This window comes from Gobio gobio (assembly GCF_949357685.1).
Source record: "Gobio gobio genome assembly, chromosome: 17".
Taxonomy (NCBI): domain Eukaryota; kingdom Metazoa; phylum Chordata; class Actinopteri; order Cypriniformes; family Gobionidae; genus Gobio; species Gobio gobio.
The window spans coordinates 2,536,093-2,561,258 of NC_137110.1; the positions used below are offsets into that span (position 1 = coordinate 2,536,093).

General features: G+C 41.1%; 2 protein-coding genes across 3 annotated transcripts; both read left to right on the forward strand.

Moving 5' to 3' along the window:
* Nucleotides 1-16,944, forward strand: LOC307141246 (uncharacterized protein; the record flags this gene model as incomplete). Its single annotated transcript, XM_079841302.1, has 5 exons — nt 1-38; nt 6,155-6,539; nt 8,787-9,634; nt 13,155-13,601; nt 16,884-16,944. 5 exons carry the CDS (start codon nt 1-3, stop codon nt 16,942-16,944), a joined length of 1,779 nt encoding a protein of 592 aa, XP_079697428.1.
* On the forward strand, nt 7,749-25,166 carry tnni1b (troponin I type 1b (skeletal, slow)). 2 transcript variants are annotated; one of them, XM_079841033.1, is made up of 9 exons: nt 7,749-7,999; nt 17,402-17,429; nt 17,796-17,811; nt 17,971-18,012; nt 21,137-21,268; nt 21,439-21,528; nt 22,955-23,131; nt 23,199-23,321; nt 25,028-25,166. In XM_079841033.1, the coding sequence occupies exons 2-8, from the start codon at nt 17,422-17,424 to the stop codon at nt 23,289-23,291; spliced, it is 558 nt and encodes a 185-aa protein (XP_079697159.1). In that variant the 5' UTR covers nt 7,749-7,999; nt 17,402-17,421; the 3' UTR covers nt 23,292-23,321; nt 25,028-25,166. The 2 variants fall into 2 exon arrangements, with proteins under 2 accessions (XP_079697159.1, XP_079697160.1); XM_079841034.1 differs by lacking the exon at nt 7,749-7,999 and having other exon boundaries at nt 17,274-17,429.

The window sequence follows — 25,166 nt, forward strand, 5'->3', positions numbered from 1 at the left end:
ATGGCAGCTATGGGGCAAAGTGAGCCAAATGCTGTGGGGTAAATGGAGCCAGTGTTTTAACTTACACCTCCATAAGTCACTGTAGTTGAGTTAAATCTCTGAAGTATAAACTGGTATAAGTTCAATGTAATGCTACACAACTTTATTATTTAATTTTACTCAAACTCTGTTAAGTCTGTTTTTGGGAAGGTTACAACTTCAACATATTGTTTCAGAAATGCAAACAATAAAAGAAATTGAAATTTCTGCTTAATTTGGTAGGTTTTATGTTGTTTAAGTCAGCTTTAAGAACAGAAATATGACTATTTGTTAAAGGAAATGTGATTGTTGAAGGTGTGTTTAAAAGAGGTAAATTATCTCAACAATCTCACATGGGTTTGATTCAAATTCAGTCAGATGGTCCGTTTAGATTCAACTTACACACTGACTCGGCTCAACTTACCCCTAACTGGGGGTAAATTGAGCCACATGAACATTTTTTTTTTATTAGAAGCCATATTTTTTTAACCGTTTGTCATGGATGTATTCCTATTATTTAAAATGACAGCAAACATCCTGGAATTACTTTAGAGACTTTTATTGTATCCTTATCCTGCCTAATTTTTTCTTATCTTGAGGACCACATAAGTAAACATGGCTCATCTTACCCCACTCTACCCCTAATGATAAATGCTGTTTCAACAGTGTTATAATCAATGTTATAATGACCATTTAGCTTATATACTAGCATAGCATTCGCCTGATAGCTTAGTTTATACACACATATTCTCAATCATCTAACGAAGCCTTGTTTACTGAAATTACGTGACTTTGGCAGTTTGAGACACGATCTGAAGCTTCATGAAGCAGTTTCAAAATCGCCCATCACTAATGAATATTAATAGAAATAGTAGCAAAATACATTATGTAGCAATATAAACATTTAAAATAGTTGTATATGCTACTTTCTTGTCACACATACTCACTATGTTCAGTTTTTTTGAGCATTCACATATTATTTTGTGTAAAAAAGGTCACATTTTGGCAGTTCCGTTCAGATTAATAATGCATCATAAAGATATGAAAATGCCTGTGAAAGTGAAGGACTATATCAGACACTAGCTCTATTGCTCACCAGAGGGCGTCACATCTTATTAGAATATTTAGTGAAAACTATTTTCAGTTTTTGTGGCATGATGAAATGAATGTATATTTTTGTTCGATGCAGCACAGCTGGGCTGAAATATTGTTCTAAGACTATAGTGTGAGTGTGGCTTGTGTTTGTACAAGTGCTTAACAGTTTATAAAAAGCAGGTGATAATTGTCTGTCTGTGTGGAGGTCTGACCTTTGAACAGACCCACAGGGAAGGTTTAATACAGCAGGAGTGACCGGGGCTAGTTGTCACATGGGGAAGGGCTTTATGGCAGTAAAAACTAAGGTTTCGTAGTTTTGCATGTTGCTTCCAAACACTTTATATAAATGTATATATTTTGCCGTTGGGTTAAATAAGGGAACACATTCATATACAAACATTTATAATATATATAGCATTTATATATATTCATAATTGGCGTAAGCACTTTTGATAGAGATGGTGGTCCAGTGGGTTAAACTGATATGCACAAGGTTGCTGGTTCAATCCCAGCGGTCACCCTTGAGCAAGACACTTTACTCCACGTTGCTCCAGGGGGATTGTCCCTGTAATTAGTGCACTGTAAGTCGCTTTGGATAAAAGCATAAATGTAAAATGTAAATGATAGAGACTGACCACTGTAGACTGGGAACACCCCACAAGAGCTGCAGTTTTGGAGATGCTCTGACCCAGTCCTCTGGCCGTCACAATCTGGCCCAAACTCGCTCAAATCCTTACGCTTGCCCATTTTTCCTGCTTCTAACACATCAACTCTGAGGACAAAATGTTCACTTGCTGCCTAATATATCCCACCCACTAACAGATCATCAGTGTTATTCACTTCACCGGTCATGATGTAATGCCTGATCGGTGTAGGGGAGAGCAGGGACGAAAGTACCATTTTTCAGAAAATCGTAATTTTAAAAGATAATGTTTTAGACCGAGATATATTTTTGCTGTGGCCAATAACTCACAAGTGTGGTCTATCAATAGCAGGTGGTATTTTGTACAAATGTAGAACGACTACAGTATAATTTCACTTTGAACATAAGCTGCACATTTTTACTTTTGACCCCATCAGGTGGGACGAAAGTAACACAACAATACAAGCTAGATTTTTTGGTGCTACTCTTGTTTTTATTAAACATACCTGACTATGACCTTGTTAATATGTAACTGCAAACATATTTTGTCCTTTATCTTTGCCAAAAAAATATTAAATTACATTTTCATTTTATATGTTAAAGTTCATCAAATGTTTCAAATATACTTGAATTGTTTAGAATATTTTTTATTTGCAATGTCAATCTATTTGATACGTTTGTTCTTCAACAGTATGCACAATATAAAAATGAAAATAAATTAAATGTGCATAATATGCATTATATATATAATAGCGAGACAAAAGTAACAAGTATTACTTTCGTCCCGACAGGAAGTCCTGACATTTAAACACGACTTACTTTTATACTGAAAAACTCTGAAAAGACAAACCTTCAGGGTGTGTAACAGCACTAAATAACCAGATTGATCATTACTGTGACACATAAAACAAGAAACACAACTACTGCTCCATAGCTGCCATTTTAGGTTGGCTAATATTTAGCTGCATGATTTGCATGGTTTTATTCATTACTAAATCACTAATATGGATCATAAGTACTTTAGACCTGGACAGCCGTTACATCTGTTATGATCAAATGTAACTTTGAGCAGTTTTTACAGTAAATGTGTGCCTTCATTAATTTACTTGCCGTACTTGAAAACTGCATTTCGGACCTAACCGCGGGAAACGATGGCGGAATCACGTGATATATTCGGCAGATCCGTCATGGGTTGTGTGTTGAACCTGCTGTCATAGCTTGAAATGCAAATGTATTCAGGGCTCGGAGAAAATCGCGTTGTTACTTTCGTCCCGTGTTACTTTCACCCCGGTTCTCCCCTATATGTGTGTGTGTGTCTATTTTGCATTTGCATGTTTTAGAGTGTCACCCTTTCATTGCCGTGCACTTTTTTCTATACAGTGGCTGATTTGTATAGATTTTTTATTTTCCCCTTGATCCTTAAACATATCCGTGATTCTTTTGAGCGAATACGACAAAAGTCGCCAAGTGTCATCTCAATGGATTCCAATTTTTTAAGAGGCCCAGAGTTAAATAGCATTTCAAAAGAGGTATTCAAAGATCAATAAAGCCAATGCTTCAATGTTTTTCCCATACAAAATCAAACCCAAGTGTGACAACAAGCCAGTCACAAGAACCAGACAAGCACATATTTCATGCTGTTCAACATCAACATCGGCTCTGAACACGATTGTCATGCAGCGTCTATAATCCGGCATTCCCACATCAGCCAAGACACAAATCCAACAGAAAGAGCCATGCCGGTAAACAGGACGGGTGTTAACAGCTGACTGACCCTTCAGCGAGTGATGATACAACAACACCATCTGTGCCATGCCACACTATTGCTTTCCTCTTATGAGCCGATGACCGACATGCAGATTAAAAAAAGCCAAAATGCACATCTCCTTCCACACAGACAAAACTTTTTTTCTGCAACACGGAGACAAAAGCAAGCAAGAACACAAAGTCAGTGATCATAATGCGTTGATAATCACTTGGGATGGGTTTAAGTCCAGCTGTGAGACTTCAACAAGACCTGATAGACGAGTACACCTGGCCTAAGCTCGCTCAGATAAAAGCATTGTTGTCCAATGCATTTTTTATCTCTTGACATGAAAATAGCTTTTAGGTCAGAGTGGCAGTATCAGCTGTCCGACCGCTCTATGTTTAGCTAAGCCAACGTATGGGCAACTTTACATTCCTGTCAGATTAATGCTGTCTACAGTTAATATTTTAATCAGGCGTAGGGTCAAACACAGAGCACTGTTCTGAGGAAACATACAGCACATAAACTAACATATCATCCCTTTTCTATGTTTATATAAATGCTAAAATGATCATACGAAAGGCAATGGAGTAAAGTTTATCCTAGTACAAACTGTTACTGATAGTACACAGTCTTATGAGAGATGATCTTCAGCCAAACACGAGGAAGTATTGACTTACTTTCAGATTTTTCTGCTAAAACTCCTCCATAAACACCAACAAATGAGTCAACAGTTGGAAAGTTTGGAGCTATTAAAGTAATATTGACAGCAGATCGTTTAACATGAGAAATCTTTTGACCGAAGACTTTGGTTTCTTGGCCAATTTTTTTTTAGATGTCTTTCAAAAACCCATGCAACACTAAAGGCTTTTTTGTTTTTTTAGGAGAAACATCTGAGAAGCTAATGTGCTTAAAATGATTACACAGCAAAAAATGACAAATTGTCTTGAGAAGCAAAATTTCTCAGGATATTAAGACTTAAAACTCAGAAGAAAAACAACCTTTTTTTATATTTAATAACTTGTTTTGCCGTTTTTTTAAGCATAACATCATTTAATTTTGATCAATTGTTCAGAAAACAAGATTTGCTTCTTAAGTAAGCATATAAAAAGTAAGATACCTGGTTGCCTTAAATATTATATATATAAGTTAATTGATCCGAATGACCCTAAGCCCTGAAATTATACTTAATTTTATTTTTTTGTCCAGAAAGCTTATTTAATTTCATTTTGATAATATTTTTTCTATTTTTTAATGCAATTTTGTTGGAGGTTTTTTTTTTATTACTAGATTTTATCAATAAATAATTAAGTTTGAGCATTTTTAGTTTGAATTGAGCATTTTCTATGTGTACTGAAGCATTCCCCACAATCTATTCATTCCTAAGGGGGTCAAATTGACCCGTGAGGGACGGATTTGTTATTAAAAAAAAAAAAATTTAAACACAAAACTCCTCAAATCCAGTCAAACATTTTTTTGTGTTTTTTAGTGGTTCAAATGCGACGAGCTGCATTCTCTTCTGTCCTTGTGAGTTTTGTGTGTTCGGATCCCAGCACTTCGGTCTAGTTTGGTTTCGATGTTGTGTGTTGGGATTCGGATATTCATGCTCCGTGTGTTTGTCTTCTGTCGTGAGCGCACAGAATGAGTATTTGCTCGTTCTCATGCGCTCTGTCTTGTCGTGTGAGCGTGCGCTCTTCTGTCCATGTGTTTTGTGTAGCACGCGGCTGGTGTTTTTCACTGGCTGTGTGCTTTCATGTGTGAACATGCGGTTTTTGAGTTCTCATTAGCTGCATGTTCATGTCACGTTTGGTGTGAGTGTAACCCCTCCTGTTTGAACCTGCCCGCTCTAAGCGGGACTCGAACCCGGGTCCGCCAGCATGAGAGTCGAACGTGAGAGGAGTGAGGTTTATTCGCACAGCAACTACTAGCTGGCCTCCGTTACATGAGCACATGGCTTGTCATGGTTCAAGTCAAGTCAAGTCAAGTCAATTCAAGCCAATTCCAAGCCAATCCAATCCATTCCATTCCACGCCAAGCCAAGCCAAGCCAAGCCAAGCCAAGCCAAGCCAAGCCAAGCCAAGCCAAGCCAAGCCAAGCCAAGCCAAGCCAAGCCAAGCCAAGCAAATCTAATCTAATCTAATCTAATCTAATCTAATCTAATCTAATCTAATCTAATCTAATCTAATCTAATCTAATCCAATCCAATCCAAGCCAAGCCAAGCCAAGCCAAGCCAAGCCAAGCAAATCTAATCCAAGCCAAGCCAATTCCAGCTAAAACAAGCCAATCCATTCCAATCCATTCCAATCCAAGCCAATCCAAGCCAAGCCAAGCCAAGCCAAGCCAAGCCAAGCCAAGCCAAGCCAAGCCAAGCCAAGCCAAGCCAATTCAAGCCCACCCAAGCCAAGGCAAGCCAAGCCAAGCCAAGCCAAGCCCACCCCACCCCACCCAAGCCAAGCCAAGCCAAGCCAAGCCAAGCCAAGCCAAGCCAATCCAAGCCAATTCAAGCCCACCCAAGCCAAGGCAAGCCAAGGCAAGCCAAGGCAAGCCAAGCCCACCCAAGCCAAGCCAAGCCAAGCCAAGCCAAGCCAAGCCAAGCCAAGCCAAGCCAAGCCAAGCCAAGCCAAGCCAATTCAAGCCCACCCAAGCCAAGGCAAGCCAAGCCCACCCAAGCCAAGCCAAGCCAAGCCAATTCAAGCCCACCCAAGCCAAGCCAAGCCAAGCCAAGCCAATCCAAGCCAATTCAAGCCCACCCAAGCCAAGGCAAGCCAAGGCCAGCCAAGCCCACCCAAGCCAAGCCAAGCCAAGCCAAGCCAAGCCAATTCAAGCCCACCCAAGCCAAGGCAAGCCAAGCCAAGCCCACCCAAGCCAAGCCCACCCAAGCCAAGCCCACCCAAGCCAAGCCAAGCCAAGCCAAGCCAAGCCAAGCCAATCCAAGCCAATCCAAGCCCACCCAAGCCAAGGCAAGGCAAGCCAAGCCCACCCAAGCCAAGCCAAGCCAAGCCAATCCAAGCCCACCCAAGCCAAGCCAAGCCAAGGCAAGCCCACCCAAGCCAAGCCAAGCCAAGCCAAGCCAAGCCAAGCCAAGCCAAGCCAAGCCAAGCCAAGCCCACCCAAGCCAAGCCAAGCCAAGGCAAGCCCACCCAAGCCAAGCCAAGCCAAGCCAAGCCAAGCCAAGCCAATTCAAGCCAAGCCAATTCAAGCCAAGCCAATTCAAGCCAATTCAAGCCAATTCAATCCAATCCAAGCCAAGCCAATCCAAACCAATCCAAGCCAATCCAATCCAATCCAATCCAAGCCAAGCCAAGCCAAGCCAAGCCAATCCAATTCCATTCCAATCCAAGCCAAGCCAAGCCAAGCCAAGCCAATCCAATCCATTCCAATCCAAGCCAATCCAATCCAATCCAAGCCAAGCCAAGCCAATCCAAGCCAATCCAATCCAATCCATTCCATTCCATTCCAATCCAATCCATTCCAAGCCAAGCCAATTCAAGCCAAGCCAAGCCAAGCCAAGCCAATCCATTCCATTCCAATCCAAGCCAATCCAAGCCAAGCCAAGCCAAGCCAATCCAATCCAATCCAAGCCAAGCCAATCCAATCCAATCCATTCCATTCCATTCCATTCCATTCCAATCCATTCCATTCCAAGCCAAGCCAATTCAAGCCAAGCCAAGCCAAGCCAAGCCAAGCCAATTCAAGCCAAGCCAATTCAAGCCAAGCCAATTCAAGCCAAGCCAAGCCAAGCCAAGCCAATTCAAGCCAAGCCAATTCAAGCCAATCCAATCCAATCCAAGTCAAGCCAAGTCAAGCCAAATCTTGTTTTCCCCCCTCTGGTTAGCTTTTTTGTTTTATTTTACTATTTTATTAAAAGCTAATATATCTGTATTATTGAGTCCTCACTTCTTCCCTTCACCCAACCCTGACAGTTTCGGAACTAAAGGACCCGAGGGAAATATGAATTACTTAAGTTGATTTGACAAGAGAAAAAAAATATGTGATGAATCATGAAAATAATGTTTTACAAAGAATGTGTAGATATTTGTACTGGAAAGCAGACACAAGTACTGATGAAGAAAATCTTTTTCTTTTTTTGCGATAAAGGACAGGCAAAAACTGACACCCACGAAGTAAAGTTTACAGATAAAGACTTTTTCTCAGGAGAAACATCTGAAAAGCAAAAGTCCAGGAGAAACAGTTGAGATCTGGACACATTATAAAGGTGGAATGAGATTGCTTTTGGCTTCTTCATAGTAAGCTATATCAGGCGCGACGCACCCTGAGGAACCACAGCTGTCTGACGGGCTGATAAGCGCCGCGTCCGGCCTATCAACAACAGAGCTCCACAAGTGCTGGATAAAAGCTTCATGTGCATGTGTGTGCTAATAATATCACCCAGTGACAGGCCGAGGATGAACAATAAGAGGGTGTCTTAAAAAAGAGAGGCATTGTTCTAGAGCATCACTCTGAAGAACATTTCTCTGCCCATCTGAGCTGCAAGGTAAGTTCATTCCGCTTGCTTGCATTACGACTTAAACCTTTACTTTGTCATCAATGTCTTAGGCCCTTAATATTGCCAGACATAGTCAAGATTACGGTCACCAAATGTAAAGGTTTCAGACCTGGACACTGAATACTGATCATCATTTTCATGGAGATGTCAATGTCTGTGCCTGAATATTACTCTTGCATCGGAAACATTCCTTTCACAATTTACTTACAAATGTGTTTTATGATAATTAATGCTTCCTCCAATCACTTTGATTTTACCTCTCAGATCATTTAATTAAATCACATATTATCACTTTATCAACATTGCTTCGAGAAATATTTACTTTTGGCTTTCCAATATTGAGAGACATAAAATCTCAATTTAAATTGCATAATATTATTCAAACCAAAAGATCTTAAGAACATTAGGTTGGCAACTACGTGTAACATGTAACAATGACATTGAAAAGTAAAATATTATTTTGTAACACTTTATTTTACAGTGTCACTGTAATACTTATAATACACATTATACATGTAGTTACATTACAAAAAGTAATGCATTATTAGGCAACTATTTTTCAAAGTAACTTTCCCCAGCACTACGTGTAACATTTGTAACAATGACACTGAAAAGTAATTCTGATCCACTTTATATTAGGTGGCCTTAACTACTATGTACTAAGATTTAAATGAATCAGTTGTTACAACGCACTTATTGTGTACATACATGTTTTTACATGTACTTACATAAAAAATGACCTGCATGTAATTACATCTGTAATTAATTTATGTAGTTTTATAATTGCACTGTTGACACTTCCCTTACACCTAACCCTACACTTAAACTTACTCACACCAACACACCTGTCCCTAACCCAACCCTTAAACTTACTCACACACCCACACCTGTCCCTAACCCTACCCTTAAACTTACCCATACCACCACACCTGTCCCTAGCTTTACCCTTAAACTAACCCATGCCAACACACCTGTCCCTAACCCTACCCTTAAACTACCCCATGCCACCACACCTGTCCCTAGCTTTACCCTTAAACTAACCCATGCCAACACACCTGTCCCTAACTCTACCCTTAAACTTACCCATACCAACACACCTGTGCCTAACCCTACCCTTAAACTAACCCATGCCACCACACCTGTCCCTAGCTTTACCCTTAAACTAACCAACACCACCACACCTGTCCCTAGCTTTACCCTTAAACTAACCCATGCCAACACACCTGTGCCTAACCCTACCCTTAAACTAACCCATGCCACCACACCTGTCCCTAGCTTTACCCTTAAACTAACCCACACCACCACACCTGTCCCTAGCTTTACCCTTAAACTAACCCATGCCAACACACCTGTCCCTAACCCTACCCTTAAACTAACCCATGCAACCACACCTGTCCCTAGCTTTACCCTTAAACTAACCCATGCCAACACACCTGTCCCTAACTCTACCCTTAAACTTACCCATACCAACACACCTGTGCCTAACCCTACCCTTAAACTAACCCATGCCACCACACCTTTCCCTAGCTTTACCCTTAAACTAACCCACACCGCCACGCCTGTCCCTAGTTTTACCCTTAAACTTACCCACACCACCACACCTGTCCCTAACCCTACCCTTAAACTTAATAATAATAATAATAATACATTTTATTTGGCCGACGCCTTTCTGAGTACCCAAGGACATCTTACATATATCAACAGTCATAAAAGAATGAAATACATTAAAATACATTACATTCATAGTAAAATATGTACCCAATAATATAAATCTGATTAGTGCTAAAAGCGCCAAAATATAATATTTAAATAAAGTGTCAGGAGGGTTACAAGGGCACTGTACAACTAAACTGTTTTACAGATTAAAAGCTTTCTTGAAGAGATAGGTCTTTAACAATTTTTTAAATGAATTGACTGAATCTGCCTGTCGAATGTGGGAAGGAAGGGAATTCCAAAGTCTTGGAGCAGCACAACTGAAGGCCCTAGCCCCCATGGTAGAGAGTCGAAATTTGGGGGTGACAAGGAGGCCAGTCGAGGAAGAGCGGAGGGAACGTGCAGGGACGTATTCTGACAAGAGGTCAGAAATGTAGCTGGGTGCAAGATTATGGAGTGCTTTGTAGGTAATGACAAGGGTCTTAAAATCAATACGGTAGTGCACAGGGAGCCAGTGTAGAGTGATAAGGATAGGTGTGATGTGTTCAGATGATCTGATACCAGTGATGATTCGAGCGGCAGAGTTCTGAATAAGTTGAAGTCTATTTATTAGCTTAGAAGGGAGACCGATGAGAAGCGAGTTGCAGTAGTCGAGACGTGACGTGACAAGGGCATGAATCAGAGTTTCAGTGCTGGCTTGTGTCAAAGTGGATCTAAGCCTGGAGATATTTCGGAGGTGGAAGAATGAGGTCCGTGTAAGAGATTTAATCTGTGATTTGAAGGATAGAGAACTGTCCAGAATGACACCAAGGCTTTTGACTTGAGTTGACAGAGGGGCCGAGATCTCATCTATGGTAAGATTGAGGTTTTGCTGTTTTGAAAGAGTAGATTTGGAGCCGATGAGTAGGACTTCAGTTTTATTGGCATTAAGTTTCAAAAAGTTTGCGTTCATCCAGATTTTAATGTCTTGAAGACAGTTTCTGAGTGAGATGGGTGGAAGGGGAGATGAAGGTTTAGTTGAAATATAAAGCTGGGTGTCATCAGCATAGCAGTGGAAATTTATTTTGTGATGTCTCATGATCTTGCCCAAGGGAAACAGATATATAATGAAGAGGAGTGGACCCAATACTGACCCCTGGGGGACACCCTGAGGCACAGAGGCACAGGCCGATTTATAGTGTTTGAGTTGTACAAACTGCTGACGATCCGTGAGGTATGAACAGAACCAGGAGAGTGCATCCCCTGTTATACCAATGCTGGCCAGACGTTCAACGAGGAGGGGATGTGAAATGGTATCAAAAGCAGCGCTCAAGTCAAGTAAAATCAAGATGGACAATAGACCAGAGTCAGCAGCACAGAGTAGGTCATTGGTTATTTTTAACAATGCAGTTTCCGTGCTATGGTTAGCACGGAAGCCAGACTGGAAATGTTCGTACATGTCATTGTAATTGAGATGGTGATGTAGTTGATGAGCCACGACCCGCTCCAGTATCTTAGATACAAAAGGAAGGTTCGAGATGGGACGGTAGTTGTTCAAGTTATCAGGATCAGCATTTGGCTTTTTTAGGACAGGCGTGACAGCAGCAGTCTTAAGAGTGGGCGGAACAATGCCTGTGGAGAGGGAGGAGTTTACTAAAGCCGTGAGTAATGGAACAATGGAAGGCAGGCATGCTTTAAGAAGACTGGTAGGCAAAGGGTCTAGTTGGGAAGTAGATGTCTTTGATTTGCTGACAAGTTCTTTGATCTGGTTCTCTGAGGCCAAGGTGAAGTTTGAGAGGGTGTTGGTAAAGGCAGGGCCCTGCAGGGCAGTTATGAAGAACCGGTTATGAGCTGGAGTGCTAGGAATATTAAGTAGATGGTGATGTATTTCTTGAATTTTTGCATAAAAGAAGTTTAGAAACTTGTTGCAGAGTTCCGTTGAGGAGTCAGTGGAAATGTTGTCAGGTGGCTTAAGGATGCGGTTTACGGTTGAAAACAGGAGCTTCGAATTGTTATTTCCAGAGTTTATAATGTTTGAATAGTAAGACGTTCTAGCAGCAGAAATGGAGTTACTATATTGCAATAGATGATCTTTGTAGGCCTGCACATGAGATACAAGCCCTGTCCGTCTATAAAGGCGCTCAAGACGTCTCCCACGTCTTTTTAACTGGCGGAGCTCAGGTGTGTACCACGGTGCCGAGTGGTTAAAGGAAACAGAACGAGTTTGAATGGGAGCAAGAGCATCTAAAGAAGAAGATAGGCAGTCATTGTAATGAGCGATGAGGCTGAGGGGACAGAGGGAGTCAGTAGTCGAGCATGTATTTATGAGGCTCATAAGGTCAGATGGATTAATTTGTTTTATGTTTCTGTAGGTTATAGTGCGTTGGTGTTTATACCTGGAAACTTGGACAGAGACTTCAAATAAAACAGCTTTGTGGTCAGAGATGGGTAACTCAGCATGTGTTACATTGTAGGGCACAATACCATGTGAACATACTAAATCTAGAGTATGACCTTTGCTGTGAGTAGGAAAATGTACATTTTGAGTGACATCAAGACCATCAAGTAATGACATAAAATCAGCAGCAATGGAGCAAGTAGTAGTGGCATCAACATGAATATTAAAATCACCAACAAGTAATAAATTGGGAGAATAGACAGCAAGTGACGTCATTAATGTAGAAAAGTCAGTTAAAAACAGATCAGAAGGTTTAGGTGGCCTATAGAGTGTTACAATTACCAATGGTTGGAAGCCAGAGAGTTTAACAGCCAAGCATTCAAATGAAGAAAAATGAGGTATACTGATTGTTTTAGCTTTGATAGTGTCACGATAGACAACAGCAACCCCACCCCCACGCCCACTAGAGCGAGGTTGGCTGATGCATGAATACCCATTAGGGGTTGTCTGATTAAGATGGAAATAATCATTAGGCTGTTGCCAAGTTTCAGTGAGGCACATTATGTCAAGTTTACCATCACTAATAAACTCACTTATCAGCAGACCTTTATTAGTTAAAGATCGAACATTAAAAAGTCCACATTTAAAACAGTCAGTAAGACTAGCGCTTGGCGTTGCCTTGGAAACGGGAAACAAGTGATTTGTATTAACTCCACGGCCAGTGGAGGAAACGGGACGAACTTTAGACCAAATAGAACTAATAGCAGAGGTTGACTTACTGGATATATAAGATCGTCCCGATCCGCGGTGGATGTATCTCGGTCTGGAAAGAACATCACGGTGGGCAAACAGAGCCAGTGGAGTCCCGAAATTCATTGTGTTGAGACGCAATAGCTCCGCTGCCGAGTATTTTAGTGCTGAAGTGGCACTGACAGCAGAGCATAAAAGAATCCACCAAAGACACATATTAATCCTCATATTTAAAGCAGTAGCCTACTTTAGAATCCCCCTTGGTAGGTTGAATCCCGAAGTTCAATAGTTAGGATGGCAGGAAGTATCCACGGGTCTTCGCCGGAGAGTGTGTGTGTGTGTGTGTGATACCCATACCAAAACACTTACCCCTACCACCACACCTGTCCCTAGTTTTACCCTTAAACTTACCCATGCCACCACACCTGTCCCTAACCCTACCCTTAAACTTACCCACACCACCACACCTGTCCCAAGCTTTACCCTTAAACTAACCCATGCCAACACACCTGTCCATAACTTTACCCTTAAACTTACCCCTACCACCACACCTGTCCCTAGTTTTACCCTTAAACTTACCCATGCCACCACACCTGTCCCTAACCCCACCCTTAAACTTACCCACACCACCACACCTGTCCCAAGCTTTACCCTTGAACTTACCCATACCAAAACACCTGTCCCTTACTTTACTCTTAAACTTACCCATACCACCACACCTGTCCCTAACTCTACCCTTGAACTTACCCACACCACCACACCTATCCCTAACTCTACCCTTAAACTTACCCATCCCATCCCACCACACCTGTCCCTAACCCTACCCTTAAACTTACCCACACCACACCTGTCCCTAACCCTACCCTTAAACTTACCCACACCACACCTGTCCCTAACTCTACCCTTAAACTTACCCATACCACCACACCTGTCCCTAGCTTTAACCTTAAACTAACCCATGCCAACACACCTGTCCCTAACCCTACCCTTAAACTTACCCATACCACCACACCTGTCCCTAACTCTACCCTTAAACTTACCCACACCACCACACCTGTCCCTAACCCTACCCTTAAACTTACCCATACCACCACACCTGTCCCTAACCCTACCCTTAAACTTACCCATACCACCACACCTGTCCCTAACTCTACCCTTAAACTTACCCACACCACCACACCTGTCCCTAACTCTACCCTTAAACTTACCCACACCACCACACCTGTCCCTAACTCTACCCTTAAACTTACCCACACCACCACACCTGTCCCTAACCCTACCTTTAAACTTACCCACACCACCGCACCTGTCCCTAACCCTACCTTTAAACTTACCCACACCACCACACCTGTCCCTAACCCTACCTTTAAACTTACCCACACCACCACACCTGTCCCTAACCCTACCCTTAAACTTACCAACGCCACCACACCTGTCCCTAACTCTACCCTTAAACTTACCCATACCACCACACCTGTCCCTAACTCTACCCTTAAACTTACCCACACCACCACACCTGTCCCTAACTCTACCCTTAAACTTACCCACACCACCACACCTGTCCTTAACCCTACCCTTAAACTTACCCATACCACCACACCTGTCCCTAACCCTACCTTTAAACTTACCCACACCACCACACCTGTCCCTAACCCTACCCTTAAACTTATCCACGCCACCACACCTGTCCCTAACCCTACCCTTAAACTTACCCAGACCACCACACCTGTCCCTAACCCTACCCTTAAACTTACCCACACCACCACACCTGTCCCTAACCCTACCCTTAAACTTACCCACACCACCACACCTGTCCCTAACTCTACCCTTAAACTTACCCACACCACCACACCTGTCCCTAACCCTACCCTTAAACTTACCAACGCCACCACACCTGTCCCTAACCCTACCCTTAAACTTACCAACGCCACCACACCTGTCCCTAACCCTACCCTTAAACTTACCCACGCCACCACACCTGTCCCTAACCCTACCCTTAAACTTACCAACGCCCCCACACCTGTCCCTAACCCTACCCTTAAACTTACCCACGCCACCACACCTGTCCCTAACCCTACCCTTAAACTTACCCACGCCACCACACCTGTCCCTAACCCTACCCTTAAACTTACCCACACCACCACACCTGTCCCTAACCCTACCCTTAAACTTACCCATACCACCACACCTGTCCCAAACCCTACCCTTAAACTTACCCACACCACCACACCTGTCCCAAACCCTACCCTTAAACTTACCCACACCACCACACCTGTCCCTAACCCTACCCTTAAACTTACCAACGCCACCACACCTGTCCCTAACCCTACCCTTAAACTTACCAACGCCACCACACCTGTCCCTAACCCTACCCTTAAACTTACCCTTACCACCACACCTGTCCCTAACCCTACCCTTAAACTTACCAACGCCGCCACACCTGTCCCTAACCCTACCCTTAAACTTACCAACGCCACCACACCTGTCCCTAACTCTACCCTTAAACTTACCCTTACCACCACACCTGTCCCTAACCCTACCCTTAAACTTACCCACACCACCACACCTGTCCCTAACTCTACCCTTAAACTTACCCAGACCACCACACCTGTCCCTAACCCTACCCTTAAACTTACCCACACCACCACACCTGTCCCTAACCCTACCCTTAAACTTACCAACGCCACCACACCTGTCCCTAACCCTACCCTTAAACTTACCCACACCACCACACCTGTCCCTAACCCTACCCTTAAACTTACCAACGCCACCACACCTGTCCCTAACCCTACCCTTAAACTTACCCACACCACCACACCTGTCCCTAACCCTACCCTTAAACTTACCAACGCCACCACACCTGTCCCTAACCCTACCCTTAAACTTACCAACGCCACCACACCTGTCCCTAACCCTACCCTTAAACTTACCCACGCCACCACACCTGTCCCTAACCCTACCCTTAAACTTACCAACGCCCCCACACCTGTCCCTAACCCTACCCTTAAACTTACCCACGCCACCACACCTGTCCCTAACCCTACCCTTAAACTTACCCACGCCACCACACCTGTCCCTAACCCTACCCTTAAACTTACCCACACCACCACACCTGTCCCTAACCCTACCCTTAAACTTACCCATACCACCACACCTGTCCCAAACCCTACCCTTAAACTTACCCACACCACCACACCTGTCCCAAACCCTACCCTTAAACTTACCCACACCACCACACCTGTCCCTAACCCTACCCTTAAACTTACCAACGCCACCACACCTGTCCCTAACCCTACCCTTAAACTTACCAACGCCACCACACCTGTCCCTAACCCTACCCTTAAACTTACCCTTACCACCACACCTGTCCCTAACCCTACCCTTAAACTTACCAACGCCACCACACCTGTCCCTAACTCTACCCTTAAACTTACCCTTACCACCACACCTGTCCCTAACCCTACCCTTAAACTTACCCACACCACCACACCTGTCCCTAACTCTACCCTTAAACTTACCCAGACCACCACACCTGTCCCTAACCCTACCCTTAAACTTACCCACACCACCACACCTGTCCCTAACCCTACCCTTAAACTTACCAACGCCACCACACCTGTCCCTAACCCTACCCTTAAACTTACCCACACCACCACACCTGTCCCTAACCCTACCCTTAAACTTACCAACGCCACCACACCTGTCCCTAACTTTACCCATATCCCACCTCAATATCAGCAAAAGTGTTTTGCAATACAATACGAACACAATAAGTACATAATTAAAGCCATCTAATATAAAGTGGGGCCAATTTATTATTGGGTAACACTTTATTTTACAGTCATTTTTACATATGTGTGGTGGAAAGTTACTTTAAAATGTAATGCATTATTAGGTTACAATGTTTTTCAAAGTAACTTTCCCCAACACTGGAAACTACATGTAGTAACAATGAGACTGTAAAATAAAATGTAAGCAAACATTACTTTGGAAACCACCTTTGGTGTTTGGCAAAATAAATCCAATTCTGGATTAATGATGACAAGCTCTTTTGTTTCATTGCGAAATTTAACATCTTTGTTTTTTTTTAAGTGCACTAAACCAGTTAGACAACAATGAGAACATCAATGAGCGGAAACTTGGGCTGGGTTAAAGCCTCTGAAGCTCTGATGCGTGTCTATTTATGGTGCATTGCAAGTGGAGAAAGCTGGGATTGTTATCTGTGTGGCATAGTTATCATGCCAATATAACCGCGCCATGATAGGCGTCTGCCAACACCTTTTTTCCTAGGGGTCCACTTCATCTGTGTGTGTGCGACCACTGTCAGGACTTTAAAGTGTTAACAGACGCCGAACAGACGCCATTGCACAATTTCCCATCAATCAATTAGTGTCAGGTCATTCATTTTAAAATGCCGCACTTAGTTACTCGAACAAATGATACATGTCTCACAATAACCGCGATGATTTCGAGAGTTAAATACGTGAGATTCCTGTTGCTGGAGACATAATGGTCTGATTAGCACGTCTGAATCTGATACTTGAGCCCCTTGAAGAGTCTCCCAATGGTCCTGCCCTTCAGAAACAAATGCCTTTATTTTTATCTCCTAGGTTGAATCACCATTGTAAAGATGCCTGAGTGAGTATTGTGTCTCTGCTTTCTGTTGTTCGTACGTCTTACGGTACCCTCGACAAATGTGCTCTATTATTGGATTTACCGGCTCTGTCGCCTTAACTCAAGGCCTCACTATTAATGAAGTGTGTGTGTGAATACAATGCAGTCCAAAAGTCTGAGACCAGACTGAAAATCTTATGCTGAGATTGACATTAGCTAAGATTAATAAATGCTGTAGAAGAATTGTCCATTATTAGTTAATGTTAACTAACTAATGAAACCTTATTGTAAAGGGGTCCTAGACTATATGCCTTTTTTATAATAAAAGCTTTGTTATGAATAAGAATTATGATGTTCATCATCTAATTGTGTGTTTTTATTCCTTTGCAGGCAAGAGGTAAGACTGGTAAGCCATCGCTGAATGGCACTTTTTCAATACGTTATCTAACAAATCAATCAGCAAATAAATCAACTGTTACAATAACACATGACATTATGAATGATAGTATTCAATATGCATATAATAAGTGCTATATATAACCAATGCTCATTTCAAATTTGACAGAAAAAGTCCAAGATCTCTGCATCTCGCAAGCTGATGCTAAAGGTACGTCTGCACTGCAGAATAATGTTGTAAATTCACAGATTGTAGTTGCAACTGTATGCAATATTTTAGCATTTTCTGTATGCGAAATGTAACTAGAGGTTGCCTGTGCAAAATTGCACATTTTGGGAGGTTGCTAAAAACTAAAGAGCAATACTTAGCAAACACCACAAATGAAGAAAGTGAATTATTAGGGCCCAAGCACTAAAGTTGGCGATCTTCTTCTTCTTCTGCTCTTGAGTCGATGGCAACCCATAGAACCGCTTGCGGGAAAGTTATGAAATTTGGCACATGGATAGAAGTCAGTCTGAACTGTCAACATACCAAATTTGGAGTCTCTAACTCAATCTCTCTAGCGCCACCACCTGTCCAAATTTGCACTCATGTTTGTGCAAATTATGAAAATGATTGATGAAAATGTTTCCTCCATTTTGAATTTTCCGAAAAAAAACTCCTTTTTCTATCTCCTCCGAGGCTGTTGGTCCAATTTTCACGAAAATATTACCCGATTATCTTCAGACAATGCCGACAAAAAGTTGTGGAATTCAAGTCAAAGTGTTCTCAAAAAACGCGCAACCAAATTATACGTAGCGCTTGCGAAAATAGACGTAAGGCTGTATCTCTGCAACGCATTATCGCATTCTGACCAAACTTGGTACAGATCATCAAAAGCATGACCTGAGGCTAAATACTGCGTTTCGGCACAGCGCCACCTACTGGTCTGGAGATACGAAAAATGGCTATTGTTGCATATAACTTCTGAACAGTTTCTGGCGTAACGGTATAACTTCTGATTGGAATTGTTTGATTCGGAGCAGCATGCTGAGTCGAATGATATCCAATTGTTCCATATCGGCCATTTTAGGCATCGGCCATTTTGAATTTGTAATAAAATTCTGTATTTCAAGAACGCATTAGCACATTGTTCCGAAACTCGGTATGGGTCAACGGCACGATGCCCTGAAGGAGCTTGAGAAGTTTTGAGCCATTTAAATATTTACATGCTTATAACTTTGGATTTGGCTTGACTTATTTTCACGGGAGTCATATCCTTAGACTCCTGAATTCTTGTCTAATGATACCAAACATGCTAGGTTTCGCTTTATGGTTTGTGCAACGTTGATATTTAGTGTTTAAACAACTTTCGCAAATATCTTTGAAAACGTTAGTCTGATCCAGAGCCATAGAAAAAGAGAGTTGATCTCCCCGGCACGTGGTTCATGGAGCTCTCAATAGTTCCAAACAAATCCGCGCTGTCAATCTGTTTGAATAGGATTAAGCAGGACAGACAGCAGTTTCACTATATTTGCTGCAATTTCTGGTAAATATTAACACAATATGTGCATCGACTTCGACTAGACTTTACAGTAGCATTTTATTCTGAGGAGAGATAACGTTAATGTTTTTGATCTGGTTATTTTATTTGGGTCATGTGAACATTTCACGGGCATTTCTGTTGAAAATAATGACCAGTCATAAGTTTAATTTACCAGGAATGAGAATCCATATCGATTAAAACAAGTTTTATATAGTCTCAAAACGCTGAATGAATTTTAGTTTACGTTTTACACGAATCTTCCCGTTATCAACAAATCCTCTCATCATAACAAACAAAGCACAGAGACGATTTAAATAAAGATTTATCCTGAAGTTTAGTCAGAAGTTTTTGTTTTTCATGAGACTTTGTGATTTTCCCTACAATTAGCCAATATTCAACACAGTACAAATAAAGTAACAAAAATAATAGACATTTTAATGTTATAATCGTGATTTGATGGCTAAATCAGCCAATAAGTGTTCCTCTTCCGCCATCTACTGGTTAGTGGTAATTTCTTTTATAATTTAAATGTTGTTAACGTCCGAATGTTATTTTATGATAATCGATACACAACAGGTGAACATAAATGAATGATTCTAGCATATACAGAATTTAACCCAAGAAATAAGTTTTAAATAGTGTTTAAAAAAACAGGGCAACCAATTTAATTCAACTCTTTTTATCCAGGCGTTATTCATATTCATTATTCATAGGCGTTTTACGTTATTCCTTGAATGGGCTACTTCATAGAATCGCTTTTTTCGACAGAAGTCTCAACAGAAGTCAGAGGTCTCTTTTTTAGAGACTAAAAAATTTTGAAATATGACCGATATCATCTGGATATAGTGCTGCTCACGTTAACTAACTGCAGTTAGAGTCTAACCATCTATTATATAACAATAAACATTAACTATAAAATACCACTTCTATTAATATTCCTGAGAGGTCAACGAATGCCATAAAATCTCAAAATATGCAGTAATTTCATAAATTTGCCAGCAAGTCTATAGGAGTGTCGTAACTCTGTTTTTCAACGGTTCTGGTCTGATCGACACGAAACCACCGTAGGAAAATCGGAATCATAGCCAGAAATTAATATTCACGGCCAAATGTCAACATTTTGATAATAATTGGCAAAAAATGCAATCAAAGCTGGCCGTGGGTAATTTTGTATGTGCTCATAAATACAAATGTCTATAACTCCTGAAACGAAATTAGATTTTCACCAAATTTGGCACGCTTATGTATGGAGGCACTTTGAGGACACACACAAAAAGCGGTGGGACTGCGCCACTTGGTGGCGCTATAATTGAACAAAACATGACATTTGCTCTAACTACAGTACCATTGGTTGGATTGACTTCAAAATTGACATACCGTGTCTGTCTCAGTTGCTATTATAGTCCATTATGACGCTGATGTACCTTGAAAAACATGACCGCCATTTTAATCACAAAATTACAAAAAAGTTCCAAAGCTGTAACTCTGCAATGGTTTAGCATATTGCTATAATTTACAAACGCATTGGCGTATCGTTACGAAACTCAGTATGTGTGTTCGGCACCAAGTCCTGAAGGTACCCAAAAAGTTTCAGGGCAGCGCCACCTTGTGGTAATGAAATTATATTATAAGCAATTATATCTCATTACATCTATGGGTTTTCAACCTCTTTGCTTAAAATAGTCTCTGAATGTCTTGAGTCTGCTGCTAGCTTCCTTGTTCTCTTCTGTTGTGCTTGCCGCTATATTTATAATTGATTTTCTCCTAGCATATATTACATTTTAAAGTGCATGTCTATGTTTCTGTCAGAGTCTTATGGTAGCTAAAGCAAAGGATGACTTAGAGCAGGAGCTGGTAGATAAAGAGGGAGAGAAGGAGAGATATCTGGCTGAGAAAGCTCCTCCGCCACAGACTAGAGAAATGTCTTTCGCCGAGCTCCAGGTATGTCAACAACTCACAAAACTCAACTGGTATTAATATAGAAAAATACCACAACATATATGCTCTTGAATACTATAGAATTAAAGCACCGTGATATCATCATTTAACAATGGCATACAGTATACAGTATATATAAAAAGACTGTAAAGATGATTTGTTCTCTCTGTCAGGAGCTGTGTCGGGAACTACATGCTAAAGTTGACGTGGTGGACGAGGAGCGCTATGACATCGAGGCTAAAGTTCTTCACAACACAAGAGAAGTAAAGTCACCCTTTAGCCTTTTACTGTATATGAGCTACAGTAACTCAGTCAACAATGCTCGAGACATTAAAAGTCCTCTAACCAGACACAACAAGTTTCCAGCATTTTCCATGTTAACCCTCTGGTGCTGTACGATCGTTATTGACCGAAAAAGTTTACTTTTTTTTAAAAATAGAATCTTTTACTTTATTCGGAATGGTAATAAACTTAGTAAAGGGTTTGACAATTGCTGTGTGAACATGCACACACAAAAAAAAATTTATTTGACTTTATTCGAAAAAGGTTAAATGGTCCTGAAAAATAGTCACACTTGTATTGTGTGCGCATTGGAAATGAATGGGTGGCGAATTTCATCTAGTGGAAGAGTTTGGTACTGCGCACAAACAAATTCTTACTGAAAGCTCATTTTTTTAGATATCAAACTCAAATTTGGTGCACAGCTGAATTATATATATATGGCTTTGATATTCTCACAGTTAAAACGTGTATATGTCATATAAAAAATTTTTTTTGGGGCATTTTCATAACAATAAATGTGAAATTGTATAACTTTTTCCACTTCAGCAAATTCTGCCAAGTGTCGTCTTTAAAATGAGACCAAACTTCAGTCTGTTGCTCCAAAACATTGAAGATTCATGACAGTTTAAGTTGGAAATTTCATTTTCTATGGTCCAAAAGTCAAGTCCAAATGTATTTCTACAGCACTGGACAATAAAATAGTGAATAAATGGATTATAACTACTGCATAAAGACAATTTAGTACCATAAAATCCCCTAAGAACACAAAATAATAAATGACCGCCATACGAACAGTACCAGGGTTAAAAGCAAAAAATGCGGACATATTCACCAAATTAGAATTTGATGATTTAATAGAGCAAGTTTTATCCCCATTCATTTTCATGCATTTTTTAAAATCCAAACTACATTGCAGAAAATGCTTTTCTTACTCAGTATTTTTGTCTTGTTTCCAGTCCAAATATTTAAAAGTTCTTCAATCAAGATGCATTTACTAAAGTAGCAAAATTACATAAGGTATTATGTCTTGTTTTATTTTATATTACTGTCTGTCATTGAGGTAAGAAACATAATCTTGTCTCTGTTTGGGGTAAGTTTTTAGATATTTGGACTGGAAACAAGAGAAAAACACTAAAGTAAGAAAAGCATTTAGCAGCCTAAGAACAAAACCAAACAGGAATCACAATTTAATTCAAAGCGAAATATGAAAAACAGAATGTGCTAATAAATGTATAAACGACTTTAACACCGACTGTAAACACAGACTGAGCCCAACGTGAACAGACCAGATCATCAGTCATCAGGACCAAATTACATTAATAATGGGTCTGACAGCTCGAGAATGTCTCATTGTGTAAGAACATTACATCACACTCACACAGGAACATGTTCACAAACCTGTTGCAGATCAAGGATCTGAACATCAAAGTCCTGGACCTGAGGGGCAAGTTTAAGCGCCCCCCCCTGAGAAGAGTCCGCGTGTCGGCCGATGCCATCCTGCGCTCTCTGCTGGGCTCCAAACACAAGGTGTCCATGGACCTCAGAGCAAACCTCAAGTCCGTCAAGAAGGAAGACACGGAGAAGGTGAGCTGAAGAGAGAGAGTTTAGCATTACTCAGACCTCTGTGATGCGTTTGGTTTTCTCTTTGTAGGAAAAGACAGTGGAGGTCAGTGACTGGAGGAAAAATGTGGAGGCCATGTCTGGAATGGAAGGAAGGAAGAAAATGTTTGATGCAGCGCAGTAACAACTCATCACAATCAACATCTGCAAACATGCAAGTATAGTACGAGAGAAATAAAGGGATAGTTCACTCAAAAATTAAAATTACCCCATGATTTACTCACACTCAAGTCATCCTAGGTGTATAAGATTCTTCTTTCAGACGAACACAATCAGAGTTATATTAATAAATGTCCTGACTCTTCCAAGCTTTATAATGGCAGCCCAAATTTTTAAGCCCCAAAAAGTGCATCTGTCGATTATAAAAGTGCATCTATCATCATAAAAGTGCATCTATCATCATAAAAGTCCATCTGTCCATCATAAAAGGGCATCCATCCATCATAAAAGTGCATCTATCATCATAAAAGTCCATCTGTCCATCATAAAAGTGCATCTATCATCATAAAAGTCCATCTGTCCATCATAAAAGGGCATCCATCCATCATAAAAGTGCATCTGTCCATCATAAAAGTGCATCTATCCATCATAAAAGTGCATCTGTCCATCATAAAAGTGCATCTGTCCATCATAAAAGTGCATCTGTCCATCATAAAAGTGCATCTGTCCATCATAAAAGTGCATCTGTCCAGCATAAAAGGGCATCCATCCATCATAAAAGTGCATCCATCCATCATAAAAGTGCATCTATCATCATAAAAGTCCATCTGTCCATCATAAAAGGGCATCCATCCATCATAAAAGGGCATCTGTCCATCATAAAAGGGCATCCATCCATCATGAAAGGGCATCCATCCATCATAAAAGTGCATCTGTCCATCATAAAAGTGCATCTGTCCATCATAAAAGTGCATCTGTCCATCATAAAAGTGCATCCATCCATCATAAAAGTGCATCCATCCATCATAAAAGTGCATCCATCCATCATAAGAGTGCATCCATCCATCATAAAAGTGCATCTATCCAGCATAAAAGGGCATCCATCCATCATAAAAGTGCATCTATCCATCATAAAAGGGCATCCATCCATCATAAAAGTGCATCTATCCATCATAAAAGGGCATCCATCCATCATAAAAGTGCATCTATCCAGCATAAAAGGGCATCCATCCATCATAAAAGTGCATCTATCCATCATAAAAGTGCATCTATCCATCATAAAAGGGCATCCATCCATCATAAAAATGCATCTATCCATCATAAAAGTTCATCCATCCATCATAAAAGTGCATCTGTCCATCATAAAAGTGCATCCATCCATCATAAAAGTGCATCTGTCCATCATAAAAGTGCATCCGTCCATCATAAAAGTGCATTAAACCAACCCAATCGCTGGGTCAAACCAACCCAATCTCTGGGTCAAACCAACCCAATCTCTGGGTCAAACCAACCCAATCTCTGGGTCAAACCAACCCAATCGCTGGGTCAAACCAACCCAACCATCCGTTTCTGTCAGAGTTTTACAGAAGCACAAGGAGCACGGTTGTGTTTACTTGGTACTCGCAAAATCCTGTCATTGCATCTGTACTCTTCATATCGAGCTTCTGCCAGACCACTGTCCGTATTCAACTTACGAAGAAACTGTAAGAAAACTCTTACGTTACGTCCGACGTCATCATCACGCCAGTCACGCTTTAAGTTGAATACGGAAGGCGGTCTGGCGGAAACTAGACATTTTATAATGTGTCTTTTGGGTGAACTATCCCTTTAAATGTCAACATGAAGCCAAAATGGACCATATATTTAGATTCCTAAAACACATTATTTGTTGTCACAGAACATCCTTTTCTTTTTTCGCAGGAAATCAGGGTGGGACGAAGTACAGAGGAGATGACTACGCCGTACAAGATGATTTGTCAGTGTGTTCAATAAATGTCAAAATTCATGAGAATGATGAACGGTCATAAACGTTGTACTGTAAATAAATTGTGTAATCTTA

Bases quoted from the DNA above. Each gene is read 5' to 3' on its own strand.
- tnni1b (XM_079841033.1), top strand. The intron at 18,013-21,136 runs GTACGTCTGCAC...TGTTTCTGTCAG, and splicing joins CTCGCAAGCTGATGCTAAAG to AGTCTTATGGTAGCTAAAGC. The intron at 23,132-23,198 runs GTGAGCTGAAGA...TTCTCTTTGTAG, and splicing joins AGAAGGAAGACACGGAGAAG to GAAAAGACAGTGGAGGTCAG.